Source organism: Panthera pardus, unplaced genomic scaffold, assembly GCF_024362965.1.
Source record: "Panthera pardus isolate Hobbes unplaced genomic scaffold, ASM2436296v1 HiC_scaffold_24, whole genome shotgun sequence".
Lineage (NCBI taxonomy): Eukaryota > Metazoa > Chordata > Mammalia > Carnivora > Felidae > Panthera > Panthera pardus.
In genome coordinates, this window is record NW_026526810.1 from 85,769,737 (window position 1) to 85,792,507 (window position 22,771).

At 36.1% G+C, this 22,771-nt stretch overlaps 1 protein-coding gene across 3 annotated transcripts in view; it reads left to right on the forward strand.

Moving 5' to 3' along the window:
• The window catches only part of FANCM (FA complementation group M), a 70,455-nt gene that overhangs the window by 2,903 nt on the left and 44,781 nt on the right, over nucleotides 1-22,771 (forward strand). For all 3 annotated transcript variants that reach the window (XM_019451909.2, XM_019451908.2, XM_019451907.2), the window contains exons 3-9: nucleotides 1,518-1,595; nucleotides 7,108-7,266; nucleotides 13,470-13,601; nucleotides 15,255-15,387; nucleotides 16,496-16,618; nucleotides 17,110-17,196; nucleotides 20,873-21,057. In XM_019451909.2, the coding sequence (XP_019307454.2) occupies nucleotides 1,518-1,595; nucleotides 7,108-7,266; nucleotides 13,470-13,601; nucleotides 15,255-15,387; nucleotides 16,496-16,618; nucleotides 17,110-17,196; nucleotides 20,873-21,057 (897 nt within the window). The remainder of the gene's footprint in view (nucleotides 1-1,517; nucleotides 1,596-7,107; nucleotides 7,267-13,469; nucleotides 13,602-15,254; nucleotides 15,388-16,495; nucleotides 16,619-17,109; nucleotides 17,197-20,872; nucleotides 21,058-22,771) is intronic.

The window sequence follows — 22,771 nt, forward strand, 5'->3', positions numbered from 1 at the left end:
TATGTATATATATGTATATATATGGGTATATATATGTACATGTATATATGTATATGTATATATACATGTATATGTATATATATGTATATATATGGGTATATATATGTACATGTATATATACATGTATATGTGTATATATGTATATATGTATATATATGTGTATATACATGTATGTGTATATATATGTATATACATGTATATATATATGTATATATATACACACACACACACATATATATCTGTGTGTGTGTATATGTATATATTATTAATATCTTTCCAAGTTAATATCCAGTGTGTTAATGTTTCTGCTTGAGAGGGGCATTTAAAAATTTTAAGTCTGTGAATTTACTTTGTAGATTTACTAATACTCAGCAACTTTAACTCATTTATTTTATTTGCAAAAAATTTCTAGCATTGTTAATTTTTTTTAATTACAATATTGATGCTTTTATTGAGTACAAAGAGACATACACTGACTTCATTAATATCCAAATACCCCTTAGTGTTTACGCTGTATTGAATATTATAGAGTCCAACAGGCACACCAAGTCCATGAAGAATGTAGCTTCCTGGGTTACAAACACAGCATCATTTCCTCTTCTACAAAATGCTTGAGAATCCCGCTTTCATAAGAATAGTGTATTAGGGACATTTTGTCTTGCATCAGTTTTTAGAACAATTCTACATTAAGTATGATATTTTATCTTTGTATTCTCTATTATATTAAAAAAAAATAATGTTTTTTGAGATTAGTCCAAATTCAGTATCTCATTGAATTCATCCTTGACATAGGTTGAAATAAGAGCAGTTTTTAGATAATCTGATTTAACTGTTTCCTATATCTAAGGTGGAAATCTGGGGTACTGAGAGCTGTTCCTGCAGTTGAGTTTACTTAGGGGTCCTTTTGCCTATATAAGGACCACATGTATCTGGTGAAATATCCAATATTAATCATACCAGAAGGGGTGGGTTGAAATCATACTGCAAAGTCTAGAATGATGCTTTGGTGCCACTGAGAAAATGTGTTAGAATTTAAAAGGAGAGGTGGGTTTTTAAAGTCTTTTCCTAAAACATTTTGTTTTTTTCCATTTCAAATCTAAATTCATACTGGTATTTTTTTTCCATTTTTATGTTATGACTTATCTTAATCTGATAAGTGTGTATACGGATATAGCTGTAAAGCTAAACTGTGGCCCAGACCACAGAGAGTAGACTCTCCTTCTTTCATTTGCCCTTGAATTCTCATTATTTCGATTTGCATCTAATTAGGCCTTGACATTGTAGCTTTATGTATATAAGAATCCCTAAAGTGTTTTTGATTGGTGTAGAGTATGAACTTGAATTATTTGCTTTTCAGGTAATGTGACTAATGATAGTTCCATCCCTTAGCCCATCAATACTCTGAATAAGGAATAATGATAATAGAACATTGGAACAATATAATAGCTTGTTTAACACAATCACTGATATTTTTGTATTGGATAGATGAAATTAAAAAAAAATTTTTTTTTTTTAAGGTTGTGAGAGAACTAGTCAAATACACAGATCATTTTAGAATCTTGGCTCTTAGTGCCACACCAGGTAGTGATATAAAGGTAAGTAAAATGTCTTTCCATTTATTAACAGTTGAGAATATAAGAACTTTTGTATGGGGCCAGATCAGTTTGCCATTCTAGTATTTAGTTTGACATCAAGACTGCATTTCGTAAACATGCCTACCTTGGTTGGAGGAGTTTTTTTCTACATTAGTAGTTTTCAGATGTGAGTGTACATAAGAAACCTAAAGTAGTTTGTTAAAAGTACTAAATTCGTACATAGTATAAGTGGTTTTTAAATTGTTTATATTTTCAGGGTTCTTTTAAAGTTTTATTTTGAGGGGCACCTGGGTGCCTCAGTTGGTTAAACATCTGACTTTGGCTCAGGTCATGATCTCACATTTCGAGTTTGAGTCCCATGTTGGGCTTTGTGCTGACAGCTCAGAGCTGGTCACCTGCTTCAGATACTATGTTTCTCTCTTCCTCTGATCCTCTCCTGCTTGTGCTCTCTTTCTCAAAAATAAACGAACATTAAAAAAAAATTTTTTTTTAAATAAAGTCTGAGATAACTTAGATTTACAGGAAGTTTGCAAAAATTGTAATCTCTATCCTTTGCTCAGCTTCCCTTAATGTTAACATAGAACCATAATAAAATTGATAAAACCAGAAAATTAACATTGGTACGATACTAGTAACTACTCTGTAGACCTTGCTTGAATTTGTCACTTTACCCACCACTGTTCTTTTCAGTTCCAGGGTCTGTCTGGTCCAGGATCTCATATTGCATTTAGTTGTCATGTGTCAGTCCTTCCTATCTGTGGTAGCTCCTCAGTATTTTCTTGTCTTCCATGACCTTGATGCTTTTAAGAGTAAATGCCAGGGGCACCTGGGTGACTCAGTTGGTTAGGCATCTGACTCTTGATTTCTGACTTAGGTCATAATCTCATGGTTCATGGGATCAAACCCCTCGTAGGGCTCCATACTAAGCATTGAGTCTGTTTGGGATTCTCTCTCTCTCTCTGTCTCTCTCTTTCTTTCTTTCCCTTTCTCCCCCTCTTCCCCACTTGCATGCTCTCTCTAAAAAAAAAAAAAAAAAAGACCTAAACATTAAAAAAAAAAAAAAAGTAGCTGCCAGTTATTTTGTAGAATATTCCTCAGTTTGGGTGTGTCTGATGTTTTCTAATGAAAACATTGGAGTGAGGTTATGCCTTTTTGGCAAGAATACTTCAGAAGTGATACCGTACCTTTCTTAGGGCATGGTATCAGAGAATACATGATGTTGATTTGTGTTACGGCTATTGCTGTTAATTTTGACTTGGTTAAAGTGATGTCTTCCCAGTTTCTGCATTTTAGAATTACTGTTATCCTCTCTGTTTTCCAATGATGGTTCTTGCTTGCAATAGCAATTTCTGTGGTATTTTCCTAATCATTGTTTCCTTTCTCTCATTTCTTTTACATTTGTTAATGTGAATTCTTTTGTAGTGAAAAGCTATTTCTTCTCTCCAATTTATTCAATTCTTTGTATCAATATGGACTAATAGATATTTATTTTAGTGAAAAGCTATTTCTTCTCTCCAATTTATTCAATTCTTTGTATCAATATGGACTAATAGATGTTTATTTTTATCTATGGGCTGCATTCCAGTGTTATCATTATTAATTTTTTGTTCAGATTATTCCATCTTTGGCCATTGGGAGCTCTTTTAAGATGGCACCTATGTTCTTTTGGACATGCACTTTTTTTTTTCCTTGTGAACACTTTCCATCTTGCATCACAGGATATTTTATGCTCATTTAATATTTTTCATGTCCCAGCCATGGAATCATTTCTCCAGGGAGCTCTGGTTTCCTTTATTAAAGGAGGATAAAAGTGCAGATTTTGAACCCCATCTCATGACACTCTAATTTAGTAGCTCTGAATGGTCTACTGTATTGAGTTTTGAAGACTTTCTATGTTAAGTTTCAATCCTGTCAAGTTGTAAGACTTTTTTCTTCTGTTCATAGCCTTGATATTTTTTCAGAAATTTCTGTACTGTCTCTGATCTTACCCCAATCTCTTTAAACATGCTTGATGGTTTTTATTTATTTTTTATTATTTTTTAAGTTTATTTATTTATTTTGGGAAAGAAAAAGAGAACCGGTGGGGGCGGGGGGGTGGGCAGGGGGAAGGGCAGAGAGAGGGAAACAGAAGATCTGAAGCAGGCTCTCTGCTGACAGCAGAGAAGAGAACCTGATGCAGGGCTTGAACTCATGAACTGAGAAATCATGACCTGAGCTGAAGTTGGACTCTTAACTGACTGAGCCACCCAGGTGCCCCCATGCTTGATGGTTTTTGTCATCTTTCAAGTCTTTGCTGAAATGTTACACTTCATAAAGTTTCACTCTAAGCTATCAAAAGTTAGCTCTCCCTATGTTGTGATTTCCTCTTGTGTGTGTGTGTTTTTGTTCTTAATCATAATATGTCATTCTTTTACTTATTCATTTATTTGTTGTCTTTTTCCCCCGTGAAAATAGTAGCTATATGATTATAGAGATTATGTCTATCTTGGTCATAGCTGTATTATCAACCCAATGCCTGGCCTGTGGGAATCATTCAAATATTTATTGAATGATTAAAAATATTAATGTCTTGGGGCGCCTGGGTGGCTCAGTCGGTTGAGTGTCCGACTTTGGCTCAGGTCATGATCTTGCGGTCCAGGAGTTCGAGCCCCGCATTGGGCTCTGTGCTGACAGCTGAGAGCCTGGAGCCTGCTTCGGATTCTGTGTCTCCCTCTCTCTCTCTGCCCCTCCCCTGCTCATGCTCTGTCTCTCTCACTCTCAAAAATGAATAAATGTTAAAATATTAATGTCTTACTCAGTTTTATAAAATGGTCATAATTCTACTGCAGATTATGTGGACCCTCAGTAACTGTAGTGTACTATGTTATGTATTGTACCACATGTTGCGAATACAAAGATGATTAAGATATGATTCTTGTTCTAGAGTATTTTTTATTTGAAATTCTATTTATATAATTTGATAATATATAAATTTGTTAAATTGATTTTATATGATTTGTTAAATTGATATTATATAAATTTATATAATACATTTATATAAATATAATTTGAAATTATATTTAGTTTGGGGCACCTGGCTGGCTCAGTCAGTAATGCGTATGACTCATGATCTCAGGATTGTAAGCTCAAGGCCCACATTGGGGGTAGACCTTACTTAAAAACTAATATATACATGCAATTATATTTTGTTTGTTTTTTTGAAAACTTATGAGGCTTTTCTAGCTTTAAAAAAAAAAGCTCTTGGGACGCCCAGGTGGCTCAGTCAGTAAAGCATCTGACTTTGGCTCAGGTCATGATCTCATGGTTCATGAATTCGAGCTCCGCATCAAACTCTCTGCTATCAGCTTGGAGTCCACTTCAGATCTTCTGTCTCCCTCTGTATCTCTCCCCTCTCCCACTGTCTCTCTTGCTCTGTCTCAAGAATAAATAAACATTAAAATAAAAATAAAGCTCTTAATTTCTAGACACTTTCAGATTCTCCCCCCTGCCCCCCACCCCCACATTTGTTCATTTATTCTTTCTTTCAATTCTTTTTTAAAAAAAAATTATCATTGAGGTATAGTTGACATGTTATGTTAGTTTCAGGTGTCCCACATTAGTGACTTGACAATTCTATACATTACTCAGTGCTCACCACAATAATTAAAGTCACAATTTGTCACTGTATAACATTATTACAGTATTATTGACTATATTCCCTATGCTGTGCTTGTCATCTCTGTAACTTATTTTATGACTGGAAGTTTGTACTTCACTTATTTTGCCTATTCCTCCACCCACCTCTTCTCTGGCAACCACCAGTTCATTTTCTATATTTAAGAGTCTTGTTTGTTTGTTTTGATTTTTAGATTCCACATATAAGTGAAATAATATGGCATTTGTTTTTCTCTGACTTATTTCACTTAGTATATCCATGTCCATCTATGTTGTCACAAATGGCATGATTCCATCTATGTTGTCACAAATGGCATGATTTCATTTTTTATGGCTGCATAATCAGTGTGTATGTGTGTGAGTGTAACATACACACTATATATATATGTGTATATATATATCACATGTATGTGAGGTATCTCACATATTTATTGAGGTACAATTGGGTTGCTTTCATATCTTGGCTATTGTATTTTTTTTTTTTTTTTTAATTTTTTTCAACGTTTATTTATTTTTGGGACAGAGAGAGACAGAGCATGAATGGGGGAGGGACAGAGAGAGAGGGAGACACAGAATCGGAAACAGGCTCCAGGCTCTGAGCCATCAGCCCAGAGCCTGACGCGGGGCTCGAACTCACCGACCGTGAGATCGTGACCTGGCTGAAGTCGGACGCTTAACCGACTGCGCCACCCAGGCGCCCCTTGGCTATTGTAAATAATGCTGCAATAGGTCTTTCACCTCTTTGGTTACATTTATTTCTAGGTATTTTATTCTTTTGGGTGCGGTTGTAAATTGATTTTCTTCATTTCTCTCTCTACTTCTTTGTTACTAGTCTATAGAAATGCAACAGATTTCTGTATAATAATTTTGTATCCTGCAACTTTATTGAATTCATTTATTCTAAGTTTTTCGGTGGAGTCTTTAAGTTTCTTTGAACTTTAAAAAAAAAAATTTTATTTATTTTGAGATGGAGATAGAGAGTGTGCGTGCGTGAGCACTACCAGGGGAGGGGCAGGGAAAGGGGGAGAGAGAATCCTAGGCAGGCTCTGTGCTGTGCTAGGGCTCGATGTCACTAACTGTGAGATCATGACCTGAGCTGAAATCAAGATTCTCTTAACCGACTGAGGCACACAGGTGCCCCTTTCTTTCAACTTTGATCACACTGTCAGTATTTGAATTTATGTTTTTGCTCCAGTTCCCTGAAATTACAATTCAACTTTTGTATAAGCTTTCAGTGAAGAAAATTTAGAAGTACAGTATATCCAGAAATATATTCACATTATATATACTGGAAAATATTCTAATTTATCAATAATTAATTTAGTGTAGCATATACCCTATCTCCTCAATTTCTTAACAAGTCAATTTGTAAAGTGCTTCTAAGATATGTTTGTGTCATTTAACAGTAACAAGACTTCTCTGTTCTGCACACACACACACACACACACACACACACCATTGGACAAAAGTGTTTGCCAGAAAACAAGGAAATCTGGGTTGTAGTTCTGGCTCTAAAATTGACTATGTTACATAATGTTTTGGTGATTTATTTGCTAATCTAAAGCTTCTGTTTTGTCTGAGTCTTCATAAGATGTAGATGAAGGAATATATCACTCCCATTGAAAGGTGCAAAATATGTTTGAGGAACTTATTGGATGTTTACTAATATTCTTATTTTTTAGATGCTTGGCTGGAAAGGCTGCATGAAAGATGTTTCAAAGCCTTATCCTCCTATTGTACCACTATTATAGTTTAAAAAAGGTTTAATATGAATTTTACCACTATTTTATTTTTGTTGGTAGCCTAAACTAAAAATTTAACATGTAATATAATTATAATCATACTTGATTTTGTGTAGGCTGTTCAACAGGTTATTACTAACCTACGAATTGGGCAGATAGAACTTCGTTCTGAAGATTCTCCAGATATTTTGCCGTACTCTCATGAAAGACGAGTTGAAAAGCTAGTTGTTCCCCTTGGTGAAGAACTTGTAGCCATCCAAAAGGCATATATCCAGGTAAGACATATTTGTATCACAATTCAGGGTTTTGATGAATGAACTGATAATGTATTTTATTTTGTAGAATCTGGTGTGAGCATATTACATATTTATATCATTTTATATCATTAGTATTTGAAATATTCTTTGAAATTAATATTTTTGGAATGAGTACCCTGTTTTGTTAGTTACTATTAGTTAAAGAGGAAATATAAAATGATGGACCATTTCTACAAGCCAATAACAACCTTATTTTTTATTTTTTATTTATTAAAAAAAAAATTTTTTTTAATTGTTTATTTATTTTTGAGAGAGACAGAGACAATGTGAGTGGGTTAGGGGCAGAGAGAGAGGGAGACACAGAAGCAGAAGCAGGCTCCAGGCTCTGAGCTGTCAGCACAGCACCCGACGCAGGGCTCGAACTCACGAGCTGTGAGATCATGACCTGAGCCGAAGTCGGACGCTCAACTGACTGAGCCACCCAGGCGCCCCCAACCTTATTTTTTAAAATACACCTATTAAAACACACACACATGCGTATAAATAGCAGAGCATAGAAAACCTAAGTGTATAGCTCACTGAATTTTCATGTAGTGAACACACTTAGAATACATGTCCAGATGTAAACAGAAGCTTCTTTATTTTATTTATTTATTTTTTTTAACGTTTATTTATTTTTGAGACAGAGAGAGACAGAGCATGAACGGGGGAGGGTCAGAGAGAGGGAGACACAGAATCTGAAACAGGCTCCAGGCTCTGAGCTGTCAGCACAGAGCCCGACGCGGGGCTCGAACTCACGGACCGCGAGATCATGACCTGAGCCGAAGTCGGCCGCTTAACCGACTGAGCCACCCAGGCGCCCCCAGAAGCTTCTTTATAAGAAAATATATTTTCAGTATTTTCTTCCTGGGTCTCTTATACAGCAATGATTCTCAACTGGAGGCAGTTTTGCCCACCTGGTAACATTTGGCAGTCTTGACACAGTTTTGGTTGTCATAACTGGAAAGGGTACAGTTGCTAGTAGAACCCAATATGTAGAGACTAAGAATGCTGCTTAATTCATCTGTAATGAACAGGATAGACCTCCAACCACAAAGAATTATCTGGGCCAATTGTCAGTATTACAGTGATTGAGAAATTGCTTAGACAGTCATCACATCCAATGGGAAAAATTTGAGGTAACACATTCTTTTTCTATAGTTCATAATTAGTATCATGCTAAGAGAACATTTTGTTTTCATATCTTCATTGTTATGGATTAAAGATGCCTGCAGATTTTTCACACTCCTCCCATGGAGAGAGAAGATGCATTTTCTTTTCCCTCCAATCTAGACTGTCTCTGTGACTCACTTTCACCAGCAGAATGTGATAAACCCTAAGTAAGCCATGATGAAACTCAGCTAAGCCATGTTCAGGAGAAATGAGGAAACAGTAGATAGCTAGAATCGAAGGCATAGACATATGACCCCAGTCGAGGTATGTTAACCCTTAACCTCCAGCTATTTGAGGCTCTAGACATCAAAGAGCAGAGATTAGCTGTCCCTGCAGTGCCCTGACAGAATTTTTGACTTTTGACATTTTATTTTACAGTAGTTTTAGATTTTCAGGAAATATGCACAAATAGTATAGAGATTTCCATTGGGGAGATACTGTGAGACTACTTGAAAGTCCTATTTCTCAACATACTTTGGCCTATTTTATTTTATTTATATAATTTTTTTTTTTTATTTTTTAATATTTGCATCCAAATTAGTTAGCATATAGTGAAACAGTGATTTCAGGAGTAGATTCCTTAATGTCCCTTACCCATTTAGCCCATACCCCCTCCCACAACCCCTCTAGCAACCCTCACTTTGTTCTCCATATTTATGATTCTCTTCTGTTTTGTCCCCCTCTCTGTTTTTATATTATTTTTGTTTCCCTTCCCTTATGTTCATCTGTTATGTCTCTTAAAAATCCTCATATGAGTGAAGTCATATGATTTTTGTCTTTCTCTGACTGATTTCACTTAGCATAATACCCTCCAGTTCCATCCACGTAGTTGCAAATGGCAAGATTTCATTCTTTTTGATTGCCGAGTAATACTCCATTGTATATATATATACCACATCTTCTTTATCCATTCATCCATTGATGGGGCATTTGGGTTCTTTCCATACTTTGGCTGTTGTTGATAGTGCTGCTATAAACATGGGGGTGCATGTGTCCCTTTGAAACAGCACACTTGTATCCCGTGGATGAATGCCTAGTAGTGCATTTGCTAAGTCATAGGGTAGTTCTATTTTTAGGTTTTTGAGGAACCTCCATACTGTTTTCCAGAGTGGCTGCACCAGCTTGCATTGCCACCAACAATGCAAAAGAGATCCTCTTTCTCCGCATACTTGCCAGCATCTGTTGTTGCCTGAGTTGTTAATGTTAGCCATTCTGACAGGTGTAAGGTGGTATCTCATTGTGGTTTTGATTTGTATTTCCCTGATGATGAGTGATGTTGAGCATTTTTCATGTGTCGGTTGGCCATCTGGATGTCTTCCTTGGAGAAGTGTCTATTCATGTCTTTCGCCCATTTCTTCACTGGATTATTATTCTTCACTGGTTTTTTGGATGTTGAATTTGATAATTTCTTTATAGATTTTGGATACTAACCCTTTGTCTGATATGTCATTTGCAAATATCTTCTCCCATTCTTCCATTTGCCTTTTAGTTTTGCTGATTGTTTCCTTTGCTGTGCAAAAGCTTTTTATTTTGATGAGGTCCCAGTAGTTCATTTTTGCTTTTGTTTCCCTTGCCTCCGGAGATATGTTGAGTAAGAAGTTGCTGTGGCCAAGATCAAAGAGGTTTTTGCCTGTGCCCTCCAATTTTAGCATGCAATAATGGTTCTTGCCTGCTACAGTTATTTCTGTTTGCATAATTACGGTTTCTCCTTTTCCTCAATTCTTTCATATTGTCAACTTGAATTCTTATATAATGAAGACCTGTTTCTTCTTCATTTACTAATTCAGTTCTTTGTATCAATATAGACTAATAGGTATTTATTTTTCTCTGTGCACTACAATCTAATACTGTCATTATTAATTTTGTTGCTCATATTGCTTCAGCTTTGGCCATTTAGAGCTCCTTGTGGTTTTTGGGCTTGTGCCTTTTTGTTTTTTTTAATGCTTAACTTTCTGGCATCACAAGATGTTTCATTCTCATTAAGTTTTTCTTGTGTCCCAGCCATGGAATGGACCATTTCTCCAGGAAATTCTTGTTCCTTTTATGGGAGATTGGTATTTTCAAACCAAGATCTGTGTGTTAGGTGTGCTCATTGTTACTGTGGTGTCTGGACCTGAGCCCTTAGTGAATTCTTTTTTATTTTTTTTTAAGTTTTATTTATTTATTTGATGAGGGCCCGGGGGGGTGGGGGAGAGAATCCCAAGGAAGCTCCTCACCACCAGAATAGAGCCCGACATGGGGCTCTATCCCATGAACTGTGAGATCATGACCTGAGCCAAAATCAAGAGTTGGAAGCTTAACTGACCACTAACTTAGCATTACTGCTTGAATTCTTATCTGAAGAATTAGAATCATGAGTAAATGTTTTTTTAATTGAGTTTATTTAATTTTTAATTTATTTATTTTGAGAGAAAGCATGCATGTACATAAGCTGAGGAGAGACAGAGAGGGAGAGAGAGAATCCCAAGCAGGCTCCACACTGTCAGCACAGAGCTCAACACAAGGCTTGAACTCATGAAATGTGAGGTCATGACTTGAGCTGAAACCAAAAATCAGACGCTTAACCAACTGAGCCACTCATGTGCCCCAGTTGTTTTAATTTCTTATGTTTTGAAGTACTTTGTAATGCAGAAATAGATAACCAAAATATTCATTTATCATTTAACCTTTAATAAGTCTTTTTAAAGAAAAGTTCTATAGGATTATGGTTAATATTTTTAAATTGTAACAAATTTGAAGCATTACTAATTTAAGATACGGCAAAGAATTTCAAGTAATCATCTCTTTTTTTAAATTTTAACTTAAAAAAAAATATTTATTTATTTTTGAGGGTGGGGAAGATCAGAGAGAGAGACAGAAAACCAAGCAGGGTATTCGAACTAACAACTGTGAGATCATGACCTGAGCCAAAATTCAGAATCCAGCACTTAACTGACTAAGCCACTCAGGTGTCCCTCATCTCCTTTTTAATTAAAAAAAAAATTTATTTAAATATAGTTGTCATGAAATGTTGCAGTAGTTTCAGGTGTACAAAATAGTGATTTGTCAAGTTTATATGTTTTGCTATGCTCATCACAATTGTAACTACCATCTGTCACCATGCGATGTTACTATATCATTGACTATGGTTTCCTTTGCAATGCCTATTTATTTATTTATTTATTTATTTAATTTATTAATTTTTTTTTATTTAACTCTTTTTACATTTATTTATTTTTGATAGAGACAGAGCACAAGTGGGGGAGGGGCAGAGAGAGAAGGAGGCACACAATCTGAAGCAGGCTTCAGGCTCCGAGCTGTCAGCACAGAGTCCACCGTGGGGCTCAAACTCAGAAACTGCGAGATCATGACCTGAGCCGAAGTCGGATGCTTAACTGACTGAGCCACCCATGTGTCCCAATTTATTTTTTTAAAGTAAACTCTTCACCCAACATGTGGCTTGAACTCACTACCCCAAGATCAAGAGTTGCATGCTATACCAACTGAGCCAGCCAGGAGCTCCTGGAAGCTTTTTATTTTGATGTAATAATCACTTCCTTAATACTAATACATTTTCTCATGATTAAAATCATTGCATTTATAAGGATCTAAAAATTATAATTTTTATAAACACATATAGTAGGCATTTAATTTTAGTGATATTTTTAGAGTACTTCTGTAGGTATTATGATCAGCAAAACTGGAAGGGAGGAAAAATAAAACTCTACTAAATTGCCCTATTTTAGGAAATATGAATCAGGCAAAAGTTTAAACTTTTATACAACTGTATTGTTGTAGTAGGTCTTCATCGGGAAGTCTCTGTTTTCCTTCCCTCTGCCATCAAACTCATTCCTGCATCAGGACCTTTCGAATGCTGTTTCCTCTGGCTCTTTCCTCAAAACCTGTCAGCATTCACATGTCGGTTCCAATAGTACCTCTTCAGAGAGACTATCTTTGTTTACCTTTCCCTCAAAAACTATAGTATTACTGTGTTTTAGGTTCTTGTACATTTATCTCTTTGTTCACTCTTTGTTCTTTGCTTCCCTTCATCGGATATACGTTTTTATGAAAGTAGTGACTTCATTTGTCTCAGCTACAAATTCTCAGCCGTTAGGACAATGCTTGACATATACTAGGTGCTTAATAAATATTTCTTGAAAGAATGAATCAACAAATCACATTGAATGTACTCAAGGCATTTTGATTTAGTCAGCCAGACTGCAAATATTTACCTATATGCCAGACTTTGTTCTTCATATTGAGATGCATCAGTGAGAAATTAAAAGTCTTCCATTAATTGTGCTTAGATTATAGTGTGTGTGGGTTGGGGAGGAAAGGGACTTAAGAAATACACAGATAAACATGTATGTCTTGTTATTTAAAAAAATTTTTTTTAATGTTTATTTTTGAGAGAAGGAGAAAGCAAGAGAGGGGCAGAGAGAGAGGGAGACACAGAATCTGAAGCAGGCTCCAGGTTCTGAGCTGTCAGCACAGAGCCTGACATGGGGTTGAACTCACAGACTGTGACATCATGACCTGAGCTGAAGTCGGACACTCAACCGACTGAGCCACCTAGGCACCCCAACATATATGTTCTTAAATTATAGTTGGATCTAGTAATTGGTTATGCTGACTTTCATATGGATGTTTTCTGGGGATAAATGTTAAGTATTCTTAAGTTTTGTTATTTTGCTGTGTTTACTTCAAAACGTAAGACAAACTTCATTTAATATATGACTTCTATTTTAATGTGTGAGGAAATGATTATATTTGAGAAAAGACTTTATTTTTTTAATGTTTATTTCTGAGAGAGACAGAGCACATGAGCAGGGGAGGAGCAGAGAGAATGGGAGACACAGAATCCGAAGCAAGCTCCAAGCTGTCAGCACAGAGCCTGATGTGGGGCTCGAACCCACCCGTGAGCTCATGACCTGAGCTGAAGTCAAATGCTTAACTAACTGAGCCACCCAGGCGCCCCTTGAAAAAGGACTTTAAATTAAGCTTAAACTAAATTTCATTGAAATTTGCAGGTTTTGGAAGCATTTGCCAGTTCTTTGATTCAGAGGAATGTTTTGATGAGAAGGGATATCCCTAATCTAACAAAATACCAGTTAATTTTGGCAAGAGATCAGTTTAGGAAAAACCCATCTCCAAATATTGTGGTAGGTATTTTTAAATTAATTTTGAAGAGATTAAGTTTTAGTGCTATGATAAAATGTAAATAATGGTTGTTTTCTTGGTATATATTAGCTCATCAAGAATTCAGATATGATTTATGTATATGTAGTTCATAAAAGCATGAAAAAATCTAGCAAGAATGCACCTTAATGCTTTGAATTAAGTTAATTTTATCTTCTAACTTTTAATAAAGACTTGGTATTTTAGTTCATTTCTGTGTTGCAAAATCAAAGTGCTATGGGAGGGTAGATTCTAACTAACTTTTCACCTAGAGCATCATAGTAAGTTTCTTATTTCTAATCTTCTTAGGAAAAAATTAGATGGATAGGAACATACCCATCAAGCTAGGTCCAAAGTTAGAAGAGATGCTCACAAGTACAAAAAGGCACTGAGTCATTCTTTGAACTGAGAGGTAATGCATGTGCAAAAGAACAGAGGCATTGAATGATGGTATGAAGGAGTCAGTGAACTAGCCATTGTGGCTGAGGTAAAAGATCGAGGAAGTCAGATATGATAGTCTAGGTTGTGTGCACACAAGAATGGTTTTAAATATTACACCGAGAAATACTGATTTTTATCTCATAGTATCTGGGGGAACCACTAAGGGAAACTTTTCTGTAAAATTACATTATATTATACTAAACTTTAATAGGATGTGTTTAAATTTCTGCTAGGAGTTAAAGGTTCATTTAAATTTTAAGTACTAAATCTGAACCTGTTGAACTTGGATCTCACTAATGAGAGTTTATATTTTGTAGAGACAGGGTTTTACCCTTTCAGGTAATTGGGGTGCCATTTTAGGGCATTTATCACTATGCTGTGAACATTTAAAATGGCTATTGCTATTTATTGATCTTAAATGCTACTAGGAATGTAAGGTCCAGAATAATAGTTATCTTGAATAAAGGAAAATAATAAAAATCTATTTTCAGTGGTCTCTCTTACCTTATTACATAGTTACACCTGCTGTATGTTCTCATTAAAGGAATACATATTTCACTTTTCCTTGAGAGTAGTGGTTAAAAGCACAAGTACCCTGAGCCAGAGTTTGTGGATTCAAATACTGGCTCTACAGTTTCCTCATCTATAAAATGGGCATAACCATAGTACCTACCTCCCAGGTGTTGAGATTAAGTGAGTTTGTGTAAGTGATGTGCTTAAAACAGTGTCTGGTGCTAAGACAGTGTCACATGTTACTATGGTATGTATGTGTGGTGTGAAATGTTAGTGTTAAACTGTCTGATTAAATTCTGTTCTGGTGCCAGTAACATTTATGAGGACAGGCCAGTATGTGACTTATTTTCCATTATATCCCAAATATCTATCTCCATGCTTGATATGTTAAATAGTTTTGAAAGAACAAATGAATATACATACTGCTAATAATTTACCTATAATGAGAAACAGTATATGATACATATTTCTCTCCTTCACTTATTCTCTTTAAAGTGTAAGTTTCGTATTGAATTAAAAAAAATAAAGGCACAGATTTTATATGGAAAATACACTGGCCCCTTTCCAAAGCAAGGTCCTATGATATTCTATAGGTAGACCTTCAATAGAGCAGTAAATTCTACACAGAACATGTATCTTTATTTCTTCCTTTGGTTAAATTTGGTCTGTGCTTGTTTTTCTAGGGAATACAACAAGGCATTATCGAGGGAGAGTTTGCTATTTGTATTAGTTTATATCATGGTTATGAATTATTGCAGCAAATGGGAATGAGATCATTATATTTCTTTCTTTGTGGAATTATGGATGGAACTAAAGGTAAATTATATTAAATTATTTAAAGGAATAATGACATGTTATTATTTTGGTTAAAGATATATTGAACACTTGGGTTACTTAAAAATGCTTTATTTTAGGGGTGCCTGGGTAGCTCAGTTGGTTGAGCATCTGACTTTAGCTCAGGTCATGATCTCCCATCTCGTGAGTTCGAGCCCCACATCGGGCTCTGTGCTGACAGCCTGGAGCCTGCTTTGGATTCTGTGTCTCCCACTCTCTCTGCCCCTCTCCCACTCACACTCTGTCTCTCTCAAAAATAAAATTAAAAAAAATTTTTAAATGCTTTATTTATTTACTTAAAATGTTTATTTATTTATTTGAGAGAGAGGGAGTATGAGCAGGGGAGGGACAGAAGAGAGGAGAGAGAGAATCCCAAGCAGGCTTCATGCTCAGTGCAGAGCTCAATATGGGTCTCAATCTCACAAACTGTGAGCTCATGACCTGAGCTGAAGTCGGGAGTTGGATGCTTAACCCACTGAGCCACCTAGGTGCATCCAAAATGCTTTATTTTAAAAAGCAATAAAATAGGGGTGCCTGGCTGACTCAGTAGAATATGCAGCTCTTGATCTTGGGGTCAAGAATTCGAACCCTACTTTGGGCGTAGAGATTATTTAACAAAACAAAACAAACAAAAAGCAATGTAATAGTTATGTAACAAATGACTGTTTTTTTGTTTTTGATAAATTGGTAGTAAAAAGCAAGCCATTTAATACATATGTGACTGTGGAACTGAAAACAGTTGCTGGTTTTTATGTTTAAATTAGAAAAATTTGTATTCATTGCTAAAGTTTAATTTCTTTTAATTTTTATTTTATTATTTTTTAAAGCTGTATTTATTTATTTTCAGAGAGAGGGGCTGGGGAGAGGCAGAGAGAGAGGGAGAGAGAATCCTAAGCAGGCTCTGCACCTTCAGTGTCGAGCCCGATGTGGGGCTTGAACTCACGAACCATGAGATCATGACATGAGCCGAAATTAAGAGTTTGATGCTCAACTGACTGAGCCACCCAGGCGCCCCTAATTTCTTTTTAATGAATAATAAATTTGATTAACTTATTTGTTAATTTGGAAAATCTTTACTTAATTTCTGAAGGAATGACTCGGGCAAAAAATGAACTTAGCCGAAATGAAGACTTCATGAAACTCTATAATCATCTAGAGTGCATGTTTGCACATACACGTGGTACTTCAGCAAGTGGCTCTTCTATCCAAAAAGGTCTGGTTTTTCTTTTAAAACTTTATATTATTTCTTTATCAGATTAATTTTGAAATTAGACTTCATTGATCCAAATTATCTATAATCACTTTTATTTCTGTGGCAACGGATCTGTTAAATGCTTAAAGATTTTATTCTTTAAGTTAGGATAAGTATATATTCAAGGTTATAAACTTTAAATAGATGCTAGTAGTTGTTACTGTTAGTGAAAATTCTTTGAACTACCAAAAACTGATTTAAAGCTTAATTCAAAACCTATTTTTCCCATCTACTTTGCTTCTGATTTCATCTGGATTCTCTTTCAGAATGAAATTATAATAAAAATTCAAAGTTTATTTTATAGTAGGGCTTATGTGCTACCCAGATGCTACTTAGTATTTAAATGAACAGAAAAAAAGTAAGATTTAACAAATCTATTTTGAAAAGGATAATTAAAATACATTAATTGAATATAGAAAATATAGAATGATTTTTTGGTTTTTGTTTTACAGGAGATAAAGATAAAAATTTTGTCTATAGTCATCCAAAGTTAAAGAAATTAGAAGAAGTTGTAGTTGAACATTTCAAGTCATGGAATAGTAAGTCATGTTTAGTAGCTTCAAGGCAAGACAAAGTTACTGAAAGAGCTAAAACTCTGACTTTATGGGGAAGATGGGCTTTTAATTACCCTGGATAATAAATGTAAAAAAGAAGATTTCGAGAAGTTTTGGGAGGGTGGGACAAGGGACATGGTGGGAATGTTAAGAATAAGGTATTATATGAAAAAGAAAAGTCAATCTGGGGCAATAGAAGGCAAGCAGACAGTAAAACAATATATAATAGTGGGGAGAAGTAAGGCAGGTAAGGAAATAGTCGTGGAGGAGTGCTGTTTTATATAGAGTGTTAGAGAAAGCCTATCTCTAGGGTGATGTTTGAGTCATTACCTGACGGAAGTGAGGTAGTAAGCCTTGTGTATTTCTGGGGGATGATCATATCAGGCAGAGAGAATAGTAGATTCAAAGTCCCTGAATCAATAGGGTATTTGGTATGATTGAGGATCAGTAAACAAACCAATGTGCTGGAGTAGTGTAAGAGTGGTATAGGCCTGGTGCCTGGGTGGCTCAGTTGATTGAGCATCTGACTTCAGCTCAGGTCATGATCTCATGGTTGGTGAGTTCAAGCCCTGCATTTTGGTGTCAGCGCAGAGCTTGCTTTGGATCCTCTGTGCCCCCTCTCTCTCTGCCCCTCCCCTGTTCATGTTCTCTCTCTCTCTCTCTCTCAAAAATAAAGAAACATTAAGGAAAACAAAAGAGTGGTATAGGCAAAGATTGGAGAGGTAGCTTATAGGCCAAGTCAAGGCTTTGGTTTTTATTTTACAAATGTTTGTGCTTTGTGAAACTGTTAGAGGGACCTTTAGAGCAGGAGAGTGATGTGTTCTGACTTACATTTTATTTATGTATTTAATTTTTAAAGACATTCTTTTTTAATGTTTATTTTGAGAGAAAGCACACAAGTGTGAGAGGGGCAGAGAGAGAGGGACAGAGGTTTCATAGCAGGCTCCACGCTGACAGCAGGGAACCTGATGTCGGGCTTGAACTCACGAACACAAGATCATGACCTGAGCCGAAGTCTGATACTTATTTGACTGAGCCACCCAGGTGCCTCTAATTTTTTTTTTTTTTTTTTTTTTTAATATTTATGTATTAGAGTGAGAGACAGAGCATGAGTGCGGGATGGCAGAGAGAGGGAGACACAGAATCTAAAGCAGGCTTCAGGCTCTGAGCTGTCAGCACAGAGCCTGACACGGGGCTCGAACTCACGAACTGCAAGATCATGACCTGAGCTGAAGTCAGATGCTTAACCAGCTGAGCCACCCAGACACCCCTGACTTACATTTTTAAAAGATCACTGTGGTAGCTTTTGCAGAGTGTAAACATTAGCATCTTAGGAGACTATCGTCATGTTTAAGAAGATGCCAGATGATGGTGGCTGGTGCCAAGATGGTAGTAGTGGAGGTGCTGAGTGGTTATCGATTCTACATATACTTTGAATTTGGAGCCAACAGTATTTGCTGGTAGATTGGACATAGGATATAAGAAAAATAAAAGGAATCCTTTGTGTGTGTGTGTGTGTAATTGTATGAACAAAAAAAATTAGGAACAGCATACAGAAGAAAGAACATGCACTTTTAGATGGTTTTGAGATATGTAGGTAGAGATATGTAAGTACTGACTAAGTGAAACAGGATCTCAGAAGAATGATCTGGGCTATTTTTATAGAATATGTATATTCTCTACATGTATATGAATAAATTTTGGAGTCTTCAGCATAAAGGTAATATTTAAAGTTTCAGAAATGGTTATCATCACATTACCGGGAATACAGTTTAGAGACCAGAGAAGGCCTAGAATGTAGTCCTTTTAAAGTTGGGGGGGATGTCTGGCTGGCTCAGTTGGTGGATCATGTGACTCTTGATCTCAGGGTAGTGAGTTTGAGCCCCATGTTGGGTGTAGAGATTACTTAAAGATAAAATCCTAAAAAAAAAAAATCAGAGCAAAAAACCACCACAAAGGAGGTTAAGAAAGAAACTGAACAAGTGAATGGCAGAGAAGCTGAGGGAAGAGACTATTTCAGTGAGAAGTAGTGGACTGTGTTAGATGCTGCTGAGAGGTTGGTAAAATGAACTAAAAAGTGACCATTGGGGGCGCCTGGGTGGCTCAGTCAAACATCTGACTTTGGTTCAGGTCATGATCTCATGGCTTGTGGGTTCAAGCTCCACGTCGGGCTCTGTGCTGATAGCTCTGAGCCTGGTGCTTGCTTTGCATTCTGTGTCTCCCTCTCTCTCTGCCCCTCCCCCGCTCACACTCTGTCTCTCTCTTAAGATAAATAAAGGTAATAAATTTAAAAAAAGTGGCCATTGAATTTGGCAATATGTAAGTTATTGATGTCTTTTGTAGAGGGTCTTCAGTGGAATGAAGGTAGAACTTTGGCTGCATAGCCTGTTGAAGCTGATAGGGTTTGCATTGAGAGTAGCAGTTGGTCAGAAGTTGGTCAGATGTAGAGGCTTGATGCTATGGTAATTCAAAGAAGGTTTATCTAGAATAATTTTCTTTGCAACAGCTGTTGCTTTTTCCTTAGGTATTGTGAATTAACTTTATATATATTAAATCATTTAATTCTTAGAGTTTTTATGAAGACTAAATGAGTTAATATATAAAATGCTTAGTGTATGGCACACACATAAAGATTAACATAAATCCTAAGAAAGAAAAGGATTGTCAAAGTCCTAAGCAAGCTTAAAAGTAAATAACAAAAAAACCTCATACAACATTCAATTATTAACCAGTTACTTTGTGCAAGTCTATGTACTTTATATTCAATTCATTTTAGATATGAAGAAATTAAAGCTTAAAAAGATGAACTGTCACGGTTTCAGATAACCCAGAAAATTAAGTGGCCCACCCTCAAAGATCATGTAATTATTCTGTGTATTCTACTACCTCCCAAGCACAGAGATACTGGGATCAGCTTTGTGATTGACTATAGGGTATATTCTATAGTTAGACTTGGAGAATTAAAAAAAAATTTTTTTTTAACATTTATTTATTTTAGGGAGAGACCACAAACAGGGGAAAGGCAGAGAGAGAAAGAGGGACAGAGGATCCAAATTGGGCTCTGCACTGACAGCAGAGAGCCCGATGCAGGGCTTGAACTCACAAACTGTGAGATCCTAACCTGAGCCCAAGTCAGACATCTAACAGACTGAGCCCCCAGATGCCCCTAACCTTGGAGAATTTACAAGTATCTTAGATTCAGGGACAGAATGCTATGGCCCGGATTAAGGAAGTACCTTTAGTGAACAAAAAGAAAAGGAAATATTTATGAAATCAGTGGGAGCTCTAAAATTCTGTGATTCTGACTTAGAAAGTAAAGGCGAATAACAGGCATCATGCATGAATTGAAGTACTGGTTAAAAGGGATTCAGGTAATGTTTATTTGATTTGTTTAGGATTTTTATTTGATTTGTTTAGGATTATTATGACAGCCAATGATTTGTTTAGGATTATTATGATAGCCAATGAGAGGTAGGGAGCCAAGAACATTAAAATTACTAGAGAAGGTAGGAGGAAACCAGCAAAGGTTTAAGACATCTTAAATTACTTTTTTGAAAGAATTATCATTCATTAGTATATAGTTTCAGGGTTGTCTTTTGAAATACTTTTTGTATATTGCTTTTAAAAAAAATTGTAATGAGAGTGTTTTTTTGTTACGTAGCTCAAAATGCCTCTGAAAAGAAATGTGGTGAGACCAGAGTTATGATCTTCTCTTCATTTCGAGATAGTGTTCAAGAAATTGCGGAAATGCTTTTAAAGCATCAGCCAGTTATTAGAGTGATGACTTTCGTTGGCCATGCCTCAGGGAAAAGCATGAAAGGGTTTACCCAGAAGGAACAACTGGAGGTAATTACTTTTGGAGGTGATGAATATTAAAATAATATTGATTAGCTTGTATTTATGCCTCTTTTGTTTTAATTTGTTGGTTAGCTACTTTGTTTTTAAGTTTATTTATTTTAAGAGAGAGACGGAGAGGGAGTGCACGTGAATTGGGGAGAGAGAATCCCAAGCAGGCTCCACGCTGTCCGTGCAGAACCCAGTACAGAGCTCGATCCCATGAACTGTGAGATCATGACCTGAGCCGAAATCAAGAGTTGGGCACTCAACCGACTGAGCCACCCAGGCACCCCTCAATCAGCTACTTCTTAAAGATAATTTTATAGTTAACATGTAAATAAACAGAGGCATATTTTGAAAGATCAGAAAAGTGTTTTTTGTGATTTTGAGACTTTATTCAAGTAAGGTAATGTGTAGTGGTTAAGCAGAAAGGCTCTGAAATCATATTACCGAGGTTGGAATCCTGGCCCTACCACTTAGTTCCTCTACTTCTTGTGCCGCAGTTTTCCTTACCTGTAAACATAGTTGATAGAGTTGTCGCAAGCATTAAGTGAAATCATACTGTAGAGCCTTCAGTAAATGTTTACTATTTATTTATTTTAAGTCACTTTAGTTATATATTCTGAACAAATAATGAGCTTATTTCTTTTTTCTGTTATTTAAAAATCTTTTTTTTCCCTTAGATTTTATTTTTAAGAAATCCCTACACCCAAGTGTGGGGCTTAAACTCACAACCCTGAGATCAGGAGTCACACGTTGCACTGACTGAGCCAGCCAGGCACCCCAAAGATGCATTTTTTAAAAAATTTTTTCTTTTTTTTTATTAAAAAAAATTTTTTAATGTTTATTATTTTTGAGAGAGAGAGAGAGAGAGCGAGCAAGCAGAGAAGGGGCAGAGAGAGAGGAAGACACAGAATCGGAAGCAGGCTTCAGACTCTGAGCTGTCAGCACACAGCCTGACACGGGAATCGAACTCACAGACTGTGAGATTATGACCTGAGCTGAAGTCTGCCGCTTAACTGACTGAGCCACCTGGGAGCCCCAATTTTTATTTATTTAAGTGATTTCTACACCCAATATGGGGCTCAACTCACAACCCCCAGATCAAATGTCACATGCTCAACAGACTGAGCCAGTCAGGTGCCCTATTATTTAAAAATCTTAATTTAAAAATACAGTCAGATGAAACCATTTATGCTCTGAATAAGAGGTCATAAGTTTTCTAAGTGCTATGTATGTATTTTTGGGATGTTTTAGACTATTGATTTTTATAAATTGTATACAGGTTTCTGTAGATTAACTATAGGTCTTCATTTGAGTAGTCATTGACAATTAGGTGTGTCTTTAATGTCTAATTAATTTTGACAGATCTTTTCTTCAGTTTGTAAACATTAGTTACAAGAGGAATACTATTCTTTAAATACCTTTTATACCAGTCCTCACTGCATTCCGCAGAGTTTGTTTAAGCTGACTGGATCTGTGGGGACAGTCTAAGAGGTTTCCCTGAATCTGAAACAGAATAACTTTACCTTTCTCAAGTCTGATTATATGTATTTTTTTTTTTTTTAATTTTTTTTTTTTCAACGTTTTTTATTTATTTTTGGGACAGAGAGAGACAGAGCATGAACGGGGGAGGGGCAGAGAGAGAGGGAGACACAGAATCGGAAACAGGCTCCAGGCTCCGAGCCATCAGCCCAGAGCCTGACGCGGGGCTCGAACTCAC